The sequence below is a fragment of the Corvus moneduloides genome, chromosome 14, assembly GCF_009650955.1.
Source record: "Corvus moneduloides isolate bCorMon1 chromosome 14, bCorMon1.pri, whole genome shotgun sequence".
Classification (NCBI taxonomy): Eukaryota; Metazoa; Chordata; class Aves; order Passeriformes; family Corvidae; genus Corvus; species Corvus moneduloides.
Window position 1 is genome coordinate 4,086,484 of NC_045489.1, and position 13,721 is coordinate 4,100,204.

Sequence of the window (13,721 nt, forward strand, 5' to 3'; positions counted from 1 at the left end):
TGTGAGTCACATTTCAAATAAACAATCCAGCGTTCAACTGAACTATCACTAAATGCAGTCAAATTTGTAATTAGAATCTGTACTTACTTGTTAATTTGTAACTAGAATCTGTACCTGAATAAATTACACCAGTATCTTCTCAGGGTAGCACCTGGACAAATGACAAAAGCTATGGCACTGGTAAGAACTCCCCTCTTGCATGAAAAGCATCACTGGCTAACCAAAACAAGAGTCTGCTTGCAAGTTCTTATGTTTATATTTGCACATGAAACTTTGGTATTAACCTCTAATTTAAATATTTATAGAACCTGAGGTATGGAGAAAAAAAAGGGTAAGGGAAAAAAAAAAATTATAAAAAAAAAAGGCAAAGTGAAATTCTGCATTTCTGTGTATCTAGACTTGCAAATTGCCTGAAGATGCTATGGAATTTTCATCAGGAAAAACCTTTAGGAACAAGCAAGGCATAAGTAAAAATTCATCCTGTCTTAAGACAAGAGACTGTGAGACCACTTGAGATCCTTCCAACCCAGTGTTTCCACACATACACTTTTAATTAGAAATTCCAGGGCCCTTCATTCTTGTTACCAGAACCAGCAGAAAATGAGAATCTTCTGAAAGGGACAATCAGGGCCTGAGATACTTCAGATGTTCTTCTCTTAAAATGCCTTTATTGTCTTAAAACCTCTGCTGAAGTCCTTGAGGGTGTAGTTCCAAGGCAGAGACACTAACGAGAAGAAATGGTTGAATTTACAGAACTCCAGAAACCGAACCTTTGGAGCTGCCCTCATCCCTGGCCTTCAGCTGCTTCCTGTGGAAACCCAGAACTGAAATATTACTTTCTTTTTTTTAAAAAAAGATTTTTCTTGCCTCTACCTCACTAAAAATCACAATTACAGTTCATCTGGGAAAGTTGTCTCAAAGGAACTTTGCAATCTTTCCTCCTGTCTAACCTATTCTAAAGATGTTTCATTAGGAATAGTCAGTCTGGCTGCTTGGTACCAATTTACTGTGTGCTCTGGAAAATAAACTCAGTAGCATCCGAACTTTTAATGCAATTTTCTAGGTGGAAGCCTGAATCAATAATGTAGCTTTGGGAAGAGCATGGTGGTTCCTAGAAATTCTTCCATTATAAATACCTGATATAAAAGCTGCTGTTCGGATGTATCAGGGCAATTCATTAATTGCACTGCCAGCCAGATCAACAAGAATATTCTGTTACTCATTAAAACCACCCCTCTAAGCCACACTCATCTTTGTATTTACATACACTTCTGAGAGTTATGCAGAGGGAACATGAGGTTGGATCCTCCTCAGAGCATGGGATGGCATTTCCCTATTCCAACCACAGCAGCTGAGAACGTGGTACTGGATGTGGTTTTAATAGGATTGTTACTGCACAGTAAGTAACAACCCAGCCTCAAAACCATGTAGCAGATGTGTATCTATTACATAGCTGTTAATCCTCAATGGATCAGTTTCACTAATTATCTGTTATTTAACCAACATACAGTAACTAATAGATCTTAAAGGGAGACTTCTAATGCTAATATTTAACAGATATCAGTCTATTACGTTGAGTCACAAGTTTTTGTAATTTTGAAAACTGAATGGTTTTATACAAATTAATTTTCAAACTCTGTGGGAAAAAACAAGCCCAAGTCACTGATCTTAAAGTCTCCTGTGTTTTCTTCCTTTTGGTCTCCAAAAGAGAGCATTTAGAGGCTACTGAGATGAACAGATGAGTAGAGACTTTGTGGATGTGCTGCTTACTGAGTTGCTTTTAAAAGTCACATTCTTACCCCAAGAAGTACTGTCCTAAATAACAATGACTCATACACATGCAATCCTGTCCATAAGTCCTGTGTGTTTTTTACCTTCATGCAAGTAATAGCTTCCAAATAGGTTCCTGCTAACAGGTTACAACTCTGCAATTTCATTTGCCTGGATTTCAGTTTGAACAGTCCTCTTTGGCACTATTTCCTCTCTTTTTACCGCAAAGAGCACTCCATTTACAATTAAGATATCATTTTGAAATGATTCATTTTACAGAGGAGTGCATAGTTTAAGTAAATTTCATTGTCTACTGCAACCATGAAAATGAATAGCCAAGGACAGGACATGCCAACTGTTCTGCAAAAAAACCCTATGAACAAATATGACTAGGAATTAACACTTAGATATCACACAAACAGCCATATATGTCATCTTAAATGGGAGTTATTTGAGTAATTCAAAAGCTGATGATTTGGAAAAGCAAAGTACTCCGGCTCCTTCTGGTAACTGCATTTCCCATTGTCTCTCACTATGAAATAATCTCTGCTGTGAATAATTTGCCTTCAAACTCAGGGTCTTGGTTTGAAATCTTCAGGCAGAAGTGTCAAATAGTAATGTCATTCTTAATCACACAGTGAGTCACTTTCTAAGAGAATTAGTTGATTATGCCACCTAATGTCTTACCAGTTACACCAATTTACCTGCACAGGGAAGGCAGAGTTTTCCCTATAAGCAACAAAGGAGCTGAAATTCCCTCTGTATCATATGTGCTCCAAATGAGGATGGAGTATCATCATGTGAGCCTGCACATGGATCAAGAAATTGTCCATTTCTCAATGTTTGTGTGGAAATGTGCTGAATTTCCCCTACTATAATGAATAATGCTGTGAGCAGACTCTTCTTTTGCTAGTAAACAGATCCATTTTTCAGTCCTGTAATCAGTATGCATCTATTTAGCTACTTAACAGCAATGTGCTCTGGTTCATTAGGTAGCTACTGTTGTGTCTCAGCCTAGTTAAAATTTCACAGCAAGTTAATCTATTTTATTACAAATGAGAACACAAGTGATAATGTCCTCACCATTTTCCAAATACAGGGTTAACAGTATTTGTAACAAATCAATGAGGGCATTTAAATAGGAAAATTGCAAATCTAAAACCTTAACATTTTGGTTTACACATTGATGACTTCATTCCATTATTCATCTATGTATTTCACAACCTTGTTCCTTTTCATATATTCTACTTTTTTTCCCCTTGAAAATGGCTCTGTTCCCCTGCACCCTGCAGGGCAGCCTGGTCCCACGCTAGGCAAATTCACAGTAATAAAGGAACATCCCTAAATAAAGTACTATTTTCTCCATTTATACTTCTTCCTATTCATAAATTTGCAAGATTAATATTCCAGGTTATAATTTAATGAATTATACATAAGGATTCTACAGATTGTGAGAATTTTATGAAAAATGAAAACATTTCTCAAGATCTCCCCTATTTATCTACCTACAGTACCTACTTTATCTCATCTTTTTTCCTTCCTTTACAGAGCTGTAACATAAATTCTCAAAAAGGACTTTTCCAGTATTTAATCCTCTTGAAGGGTAATATATTTGTCTCACTAAAGATCAGTGTCCTTCTCTGCCTCAGAAAATGTAGCTACAGAGCTTGACATTGTTAATTTTAGTTGTGATTTAGTTTAACGGCACTGAAGTCATGAACTCACCCAATTTCCAGACAGATCCTTGATTTCAGCTCAATATCCCTCTTCTCTCCCCTGTGAGGGAGTATTCCACACCATTAATAGGAAACACTACATAGTAGTTGCATCCACACAAGTTCTATTTGAAATATATATGAACAGCTTACCTATTTTTGACATAATCATCTTGACCTTAATTCCTTACCTCTGATTTTTTTATAGTATTGATCTTCATTTTATGTCAAGAGTTTACAGAAATGATGCTGCTGGGTTTTCCTTTTTATTTTTCTTTATTCTTAGTTGTAATGTAGTTGTAATTACTCTTCCAAATGATAATCTATTAATGAGTTCCTGGAGGATTTAATGGCATTTCACTGCTGACAAGCAGGTTTTGGAAGTTTGTCTGAGTCCTGGATGTTTTATTCAGACATTTATCTTGATATTTCATATTTAACTGAGCTACTGCTGTTCTACTCTACAGGGCTCTGCAGTGGCTGGAATTCACCCTCTCTAGTGAAATGGAAAGAAAGGAAAAATGGAGATTCTACTGGTTTTAGGCCTAGATTAGAGTTTCCAAGTACTGTAAGAAAGACTTCAAGCCGATGTTGGCCATGTTGGAAGAAAAGAGTTCATGGGCTCTGGCACAAAAAATCCCAGCATTAATTTGCACACTGGTTCCCCACTGGGATGTTTATTGTGCCACACCTCGACCTCCCAGTGGTCGCAAAATCTCCATTCATATTCTCAAAATGGACAACACAGTAATAAAAAAATTTTAGAAACCAGAGTCTGACTCCTCTGGAGGGGTCTGTGAAGCCAGGACGGGCGGGCAGAGTGTGCCTGCAGCCTTCCCCACCTCCAGCCCCAATTCCCTGCTGAGCTACCTCTGCTCCCCCCTCCCTGGCTGAATCCCATCCTCAGCAAGTGAGAAGAGTAAGAAAAGTTAATGCAATTCACAATTTCAGTCAGCAAAGACCTGAATTGCTAAAACTTCCTTTTTGTAGTTAACACTAAGACTTATTTCTTTCCAATTGACCTTAGTTGATACTAATGCTGTCTGAATTCTAATAACCAGCTCATTTTTAATAGTTTTCTATACTTTACAGCCCTTAACTGATGGACTCCTGAATTTAGGCTTTTCTAAGGAAAAAACCAGCCCTGCCACAGGAAGCTGGAGCTGTGCTACACCTGAACTGATGCCAACAAGAACTGAGATGGTCACACTCACTGTTTCCGGGCTAGAGAAGGGCAGTTTGGTTTGGATTTTGAGTCATTCCACCCTGGAAATGAGCACACAGAGACTGGGGCTGACTTGTTAGTCTTCTGAGCTACCTAGAGTACCTGTGATTGCTGTAGGTACTGGAGATGAACGAGGTAAACAGCTGGTCTAAAAACCAAGATAGGATCTGTGTGTCTGAAAGCCAGCTGGATCCCATTCATCTTTTGCAGTGCATTGGGAAGTCATTCGCTTAAAATATGTACTTTGCCATTTAAAATGTGATTTTTTTTCACTGTGTACATGTAGTTGTTTCAGTTGTAGTCAACTGGCAATTATTTTCTCACAGAATTTAAGAAATCATAAAAACTCCTACATTTACTGAATTTAATACCAGATGTTCACTCACTAATTCCATTACCTTGTGACTACTTCCTATCAATCCATTAATTGCCAGCTGCTCAGCCAAACAGAGAAGTGCAGCTAATCAGACGGTGCTGGGAAACAGCCAAACAGGAGCTGCCTTCTTCCCCATTTCTTAAATTAGCAGTCACTGGGACAGCCATGGAAACCTTCACTCCTGGATTAAGATCTTGACATTTTACTTTGAATCTGAGAGCACAACAGTGCCTGAAACTGGAAAGGATCTCACAGTGGAAACCTGGTACTTGTGCCCCTCTCCTGAATTGTTTCACCCAGGGCTGCCATGGAAGGGAGGAAAGGCAGGACTAATGATGATAATGCTCTACCTCATCTACGTGAGAGCCATATTAGTTATTAAGGACAAATGCAAATGACTAAGCTAATACTAAAAAGATCTGAGCCAGAACTAAGAGCTTAAATGTGCTTGGCCTAACAATTTTCCTTTGCAAGCTCTGCAAAAAGAGGTGTTTCTGATTGGATTTTTTTTCCACTTGGAAGTTTAAAATAAGTATTCAATGCTTAAAACCTCCCTATGAGGGTGGTAAGGAGGCAGGCGTTCCTGGCACTGCAGGGAGAGGGACAGCCTCCCTCCAGAGGAGGAGATGAGAAGGGTATCTAATGCCATTTGAAAGGATCTGAACATCCCTAAACAGAGTAATTTCTCTGAATCAGTGAGTAAAGAGATACAAACACTCACTTCTCCTCCGCCTCAAATACAGCCACAGAAATTAACCTTATAAGAAACAAACAAACTCCTGTGACTCACACGGCACTCTCCTAACATATCCCAGTCCCATTCCTGGGCTATCAGGAATCAGCTGCCAGCAATGAACACGTGCCATGGAACAGGACAGAATAAATCTAACGTTGAGAAAAATCACACACATTGTAGAGAAGTTTTATTTTATAGATGTTGCAATATTCTGAAAACAATTCATAATGGATTGAATGCACAGAGAGATATGAAATTACTTATGTTACAAAGCCTGTAGTGGGAAATGTTTCTATTGTGAGAAGAAGTGTTTCAGAGAATTCTCAGATGGCCACATTTTTCTGGCTGTCAGGTAAATATTATGAATGTGAGTTGTAGAGCACACAGAAAATAGCACCTCTCAGCAATAATTACACAGCCCATCTGTATTCTCTTCAGGGAATTTAAAATCATGTCATATATATCCTTTACAAATCCCATAAAATCAGGAGAAAAACAAAACTCAAAGAGAAGAAGATTCAAAAATCTCTACTGCATGTCCAGATCCCATTGTCCAAATAATGCTTTGCTCTGCTTGTCAGATTAGTTTCTAAAGTACATTGGGCTGAAATTCTCAAGGAATTCTGAAATATGAAAATGCTTTAATTTTTTTTTAAAAGCCTTTTAATTACTTTTCCTTTTTTCTGCGTTTCCCATTTGCACTCAAGAAAAGCACCATTTATTCATAGCTGGGACCTTGATGAGAGCAAGAAAGAATGAGAGGAAAGCAGGAATACAGCAAGCATGAGGGGATGACAACAGAAGAAAAATGGACAGCAGGAAACCAATTTTCAGAACTACTCCTACTCGGGAGAAGCACATCCCTCAGCAGCTCCAAAGAGGCTGTTTGCCAGAAGGAAAGGGAGGGAGCATGAGGAGGAAGAGGGTGAGACATGAGCAGGAGGAGCAAGGAGAGTGTAAAATATGTCAGGTAACTAAAACCAGAAGCAAGGAAAATTTGGGAGAAAACAAGTCCCAAATCTCTGGCATGAAGTTTTGCCTCATTACTCTCAGTACTCTTTGCATATCCAACACAAAAGGCGCAGCTCGAGGCCCCTGGTTTGGGTTTGGTTCCCACAATTTCAAGCTCAGCCTAACCACGGTATTTCCCACCAGCCTGTTCCCAAGGACATCTGGGAAAGTGGCTTTTCAGTGAACAAAGATTATCACAGCCACAGCTCCAGCTCTGGCTCCTGCCAGCCCTCCCTTCACTTTCCTAACCCCAAACCTCTCCCCTGACCTCTCCCTGCTTTTTGGCTGAACTTGTGTAAACCAGTATGTTTTTAGTCATGTAAGGTCATATTTGTTACAGGTGCACTGTAAAATACAAATCTTCACACTCTGCAGCTACTGCTCTCTGGAGCTGCGTGTTTTACAAACATCAGTGAAAAATCCTTTCACTTTTCTGTAAAGTGCTCATCCAAACTTTCCTTCTGAACACCTGAAAATGTTGTCACTGAGTATCAGGGTATTATGATAGTAAACTGCTGCATTTATTCATAGAATCACAGATAGGTTTGGGTTTGAAAGACCTTAAAGGTCACCTCATCCCACCCTTGCCATGGGCAGGGACACCTTCCACTAGACCAGGGTGCTCCATCCAACCTGGCCTTAAGCATTCAATGCTCTTTCTAGCCCAAACCATGACTCAAGTGTACTCAGCCAAATTCCACCCCAGACTGGTTCTCATTTGACACCATTTCTGGACTGCAGAGCAAGTCCAGCTGAAGAACAGCTCTGGGAAAAAAAAAGAACTAACAGGACAATGGATGCAAGAGGGAGAACAGAGAGAGTGATGAAGTCAGTGTTGCTGTCAAACTTTGCTTTTGCCCTATGAGACCCCCAATAATAGAGATTCTTCTGAGCCATTTGAGCCAAGTTTCAAACACAGCAAGCTCCTTCAGATGTGCAGTAAATCCCTGTAAGGCTGGATTTATCACAGGGGCACTGCCAGGACTGTGGCCACAGTGCTGCTGGTGCTGCTATAATCACATCACATCACGTTATAGACGGCTAAGAAGGTTTTGTGAGCCTGGCCATTGTGCCTCCCTAATTTATGGTGTTCCTGTCAGGGAGAAATCAAGTTTCATAGTTATGACATTTCTTTCTAGAGCACTAAATGTTAACTTTGCTGATCATGCATATCTTGGTAGAACAGCTTATTTCTAAATGGCAAACGTGATATAAAAAGCATAATGACTTCATTCAAAACCTTATAAAGCAGCTGATTCTCACACCTATAGAAAACAGGCCAAGTGGTATTTTAGTCATCAGACTATGGAAACAGACACACACTCAATATATTTGATTCCTTTCTCCTATTTTAAGTAAAAACATGATGCTGGGATGGCATTCTACTGAAAACTTACCTTGTTTTGTACTTATTAAATGCACTTCAACAATGTCCTATAATAAAAGTATTACTGACAGCAGGAGCAGCAATGCTTTTTGTTTACACGTTTCATTTTGTACAAGAATTTCATGTTAACTGGTCATCATTCTGTGCTGGGTGATTGTACATAAGGGAAGGAAGGACAAAAGGAGCTTCACACTGTAATAAAATTCATCTACAGTCTCAGAACTCGGAACAAACTAGAGAAAGGTGCAGCACCGCTTGACAGGTGAGAGTAGCACAGCAAAGGATGCACACTCTGCCTCTGTCATGCTGGCTACTGGTGCATTTTCCTCTGCAAAATGAGAGGAAATAATTCCCACCAGAGTGCTGGTGAGACCTCGTGTTGCTGTGGAGATGCTGTGTATCCTCTAGTGCGGGTGTAGGGGGAAAAAATTGCTGTAAATGAGTAACTCACATCAGCAAGGGCCTGCTAAATAACACCCTGAAACCCAAATGCCTGCAAAAACTGCAGTTTAAATTACAAAGTACTAGCATTGTTTACAAATATGTATTTAATCTTCATTTTGACATACTGGTAACATTTAGAATACAATCAAAGCTTCTGCAAGTTTACTTCTACAAATATTCCACTGCAGTTTAAATTAGGGTTTTGTCAAGAGGTCTCTGAACAGGTAAAGAAAAGGTTATGGTTTGAAATTAATGGAACCTCAACTAGTATCTAACAATTTAATGACTTCCATTGCCTAATGGACAGCTGGACATCACAAAGAGATGTTTTCCCCACCCAGCCAACAACTGTTCAGGTACACTGATGATAAAGAGAAGTTTTTACAGATCTTAATCCTGAGTAGGGATCCTAATGAGAAATGTCACCCCTGAATTTTCTGAACCTCCCCAGAATCCAAGGGGAAAAAAAAAAAGTCAACAAAACCAATGCATTCAGAACAACATTTGCCCTAATCTGGAAGTGGACTCTCAGTAAAAAAGAAAAACACCCTGAGGCAATTTTGGAGCTGCTCAGGGCCAGAAAGAAAATCAGAAGGAAAACAAACCTCTCCAAAACCTCAGCAACCTCAGAGGGATGCAGTATTTTACTGCAGGGATGTGATGAGAGACATTTGCTGTCCCCATTGAGAGGATGTTGCTAGCAGAACATACAGGCATGAACAAGAAAAATGTGCTTGGGTACTGTGAGTTTCTTTCCCTGCTTGATCTAGAAACAAAATCTCCTGCAGCACCAACCTGTGACAAAAGGAAGTACAACACAACCCTCACTAATGTATCCTCACAACTGGCCTGTAATGTTGGAAATAGGAACTTGCTCAATGAAAAAATAATGAATCGCTATAATTAATATGTTTTACAATAAAGATCTGTTCAGCACATCAGTGAGTTGTTAGAATAAAGCAACTCAGGTTCCAGAGTGACAAGGATACATGACTGTAAATGAGCACAAATATTGAAATGAAGACATTTACTTTCCAGAACAGATAGCTCTGTAGACTCATGTATTTAAACCGAAAGAAAAATGGACTAAACTAATGAACTTTCAAAGCTGACAACATTTTACTTTGTCAACAAGAAACCCACATGTGCATGGACACACACACACAAGTCAGACTGCTAACACCTTTAATTTTTGCTCAGTAAGTGGACACACTGTTTTAGAGAATCCCATCACACCAATCCTTCACATGCACTGAGCCCACATACTTGTACTTGGAAAATTTCTTGTTTTTAATGCATTTTTGAGTGTGTGGCGGGACAGCAGCTCTCCACAAAGGCAAGAAACTTTCTGAACAACCTGCTTGGTAGAGACTACAACAAGCCTTTCAAAATACGAACATGTTTTAACCAACCAGAAGGAAGTTCAGCTTTGCCTACCAGAGACTCTACTCACTAAAGTACTTGTGATAATTTTCTGAGGTTCTGGATTTGCACTGCACTGGAGTTCCTGTCATGTTCCACAGCCTCGCTACGGTACTTGTGATGATTTTCTCTGCTATTTACCTGCTCTGGAATTGCAGTGCACTAAAATTCCTGTCATGTCGTACAGTATTTTCTCTTAAGTTTGACTTCAAACAACGTTTTAGAGGAGTTACTGAGCTTTCACAGATCTTAGTCTAGCCTGTAGCGAGTGTTAGTGTCCATTTTTAATTACATGACAGACTTATTGACAGATGAGAGCAGCTGAACCTCTTGGCTGCAGTGGTGGGTGTTGCTCAGTGTCGGGAGCAGCCCAGGTGAGCTGGAGCAGTGTGACCTCACAGCCCCACCCTTCTCCTCCCTGAGAGGGTCACTGCAAATGCTCTGTAAGCCAAGAGGAGCAGCTTTGAGCAGGTGGGAGAGGTGCCTTACCTTGATGACGGAGGCCCCAGCCCTGGAGAGGGGGCTGTGCATCTGCGCCGCCGCTGCCATGTTGGCGATGGTGTTGAGATGGTTCATCTGGTTCATGGCCATGGCCACCGAGGCCGGGGGGAGGCTGACGGGGAGCAGGGGGTGCGGCATCATCATGAAGGGCAGGTCTATCCCTGCGGAGAGCACGGCCACGTCACTCGGACACCCTGTAGGGCCCACGTCCCACTGCCACATCCACCACGTCACTGAGACACCCTGCAGGGCCCACGTCCCACTGCCACATCCACCACTTCACTCAGACACCCTGTAGGACCCACACCCCACTGGCACATCCACCACATCACTGACACACCCTGTAGGGCCCATAACCCCACTGCCACATCCACCACTTCACTCAGACACCCTGTAGGACCCACACCCCACTGGCACATCCACCACATCACTGACACACCCTGTAGGGCCCATAACCCCACTGCCACATCCACCACTTCACTCAGACACCCTGTAGGACCCACACCCCACTGGCACATCCACCACATCACTGACACACCCTGTAGGGCCCATAACCCCACTGCCACATCCACCACGTCACTGAGACACCCTGCAGGACCCACGTCCCACTGCCACATCCACCACGTCACTCGGACACCCTGTAGGACCCACACCCCACTGGCACATCCACCACGTCACTGACACACCCTGTAGGGCCCATAACCCCACTGCCACATCCACCACGTCACTGAGACACCCTGTAGGGCCCATAACCCCACTGCCACATCCACCACGTCACTCGGACACCCTGTAGGGCCCATGTCCCACTGCCACATCCACCACGTCACTGAGACACCCTGTAGGGCCCACGTCCCACTGCCACATCCATCACTCACACCCAACAGCAGTACATCCTAACAATTCCAGGGTTCTGTAGGGATAACTGTCTGTGCAGCCCAGGAAAGGCTGGTTTGTGCTGGGGAGAGGAACACACAGCTGGGGAGTGACACAAAATGAATGTACCAGTTCAGTGATCTCCTTAGTAAGAGAAATAAAGAAAAAAACTCCCCACAAAACATGCATATAATTTGCGTGTTTTCCAATACATCAGATGATAATTTATTAATAATTTTATCTGATCATACACTCCTACCAACTCCTCTTCCTATTACTACTTCTCAGCAATGTCACACTAAATCCTTATACTCTCTTTTTTGAATCCAGGAGGCTGTGGCATGGACTACAGACACCACTGAACGATTGTACAGAAGGTCTGTGAACTGCAACATGTAATGAGAGGTTAAAATTGTTGCCAGAGGTTTTAATTTTCAAAATGTCACTTTAAATTGTCTTCTGCTACGGATATAAACCAATATAAGAAGGTATGAAATTTATTTGGACGAACTTGCAGATCTTGACATTGCCAAAAAGGTGAAGTTACTGCTAGCAAGAATTGGATTCTCATACTTCATTAATATCCATTTCAGCATGTATATTACTTCTTGTATTTAGTAATGACTGCACCGGAAAGCAAGACCAAGACACCAACTGACTCAAAAAATTGTTCCAGGTTACTGTGCATTCAAGAGCTCTTTAGAGGAACCACTTGAAGATAGCTACTTTAGGGCCAAAATTAATTTCTCAGAAAAAAGAATAGGATGACTCATTCTGCCAGACTAAAATGTCTTGCCATTTTTCTAAATGACATTTAGATTAGAAATCCTCATCAAAAAAATTCAGGTGTAAGTATTAAATAACACAAACATAAAGCTAGTCATTACCACTTACCATTGAGATTGTTTCTTGTTAAAAAGTTTTTAACTTTTGGCTCTATCCTAACTATTTTAAAGGAGAAGGCCAGTCATCATTTTGGTGTATGACAGAACTAACAATAAAAAATACCACTGACTGACATATCTTATGTTATTCCTATAGAATTTGACTCCAGTGATATAAAAACACCACGGTGCCCACCAGGAAAGGCAGAATTGCACTATTCCCAGCTCCCACACTATTTCTGTTTAACATGAGCATATCATGATCAACAACTGTGATGTCTAATGACTCACTCTCTATTTTATATGATGATCCACGCCAATATTAATTATGATAGGCAATAAGCAAGGCCCACATACATCTCCCCTCACTTCAAACCACACTGAAAATCCCCTCCAGTGCCTGCATCCATAAGCCTTTGTTCCCCTGCAGATCTCCCTTAACAGCCCAATAATCTTTCCTCATCCTCTATAGAGTTCCAAAACTCCCAGACACCATCTGGCCACATTGAGTTGTATGTCTACTTAAAGTCCAATTGACATGCAAACTAAATGCAAACTACAAACAGAATTTAACAGCACATCACCAGTTTTAAGACACAATCCGTCAAACATTTCAGAGGACTATGAGGAAAATATATCCTGCACTTGCAAATCATTGGGCATAATGTCTGACATCCAGTAAACCTTTTAACAGCCTATAGACATTCACCTACTACTACAAAATCCACTGGAAAATATCCTTAAGAGCAAAGAACATAGCATGCCTGTCTGTAAGAGAAATCCAGGTATTGACTTATGCAAGAATATAAAATGAAGGGATAAACTACAGAGAATTGGACTTCTAGGACCTGGTGATTTTTGACTACTGACACTTGACCCAAAATGCTCAGGTCCATACCTTCCCACAAACAAAGCAGACATGTTTTGTAGGAGTCACTTCAATAGCTTTGATTTACTCAAGTCTGGGGCCTGACAGAGGTAACAATGAACCGACTACTCCTCAAATTGTGTAAGGAGCCAGAAATGTCACTCATCCACTACAACTAACACCAAAAATCAGCTTTCAGAACTTTCAGGATGAAGAGCTTAAACAAGCAACAAGAGTTCATAAATAATGAGCTTTTCATTCTTCATCCATCGTCAACCACTGGAATAACTTTATTCCTCACTAATTTTTAAAATGTTAATCCCAAACGTTTCTCTTGGAAAAGTTTTTACTTCCCTTCCTTCCCTCTTTGGGCACAAAGAAGGGGAACTGATGGCTTCCCACCTGCTCCCTTCCTAAGGGAAAGAAAAGAGATGGCTTTAAAGGGAGCTGTAAGTTCCAAATCCAACCTGTGTCATTTTATTCCAGTTGTTTTGGATAGCTGGGTTCAG

General features: G+C 40.9%; 1 protein-coding gene across 4 annotated transcripts in view; it reads right to left on the reverse strand.

Moving 5' to 3' along the window:
• Nucleotides 1–13,721, reverse strand: part of DACH2 (dachshund family transcription factor 2) — a 250,069-nt gene that overhangs the window by 46,471 nt on the left and 189,877 nt on the right. For all 4 annotated transcript variants that reach the window (XM_032124108.1, XM_032124106.1, XM_032124109.1 and 1 more), the window contains exon 5: nucleotides 10,576–10,748. In XM_032124108.1, the coding sequence (XP_031979999.1) occupies nucleotides 10,576–10,748 (173 nt within the window). The remainder of the gene's footprint in view (nucleotides 1–10,575; nucleotides 10,749–13,721) is intronic.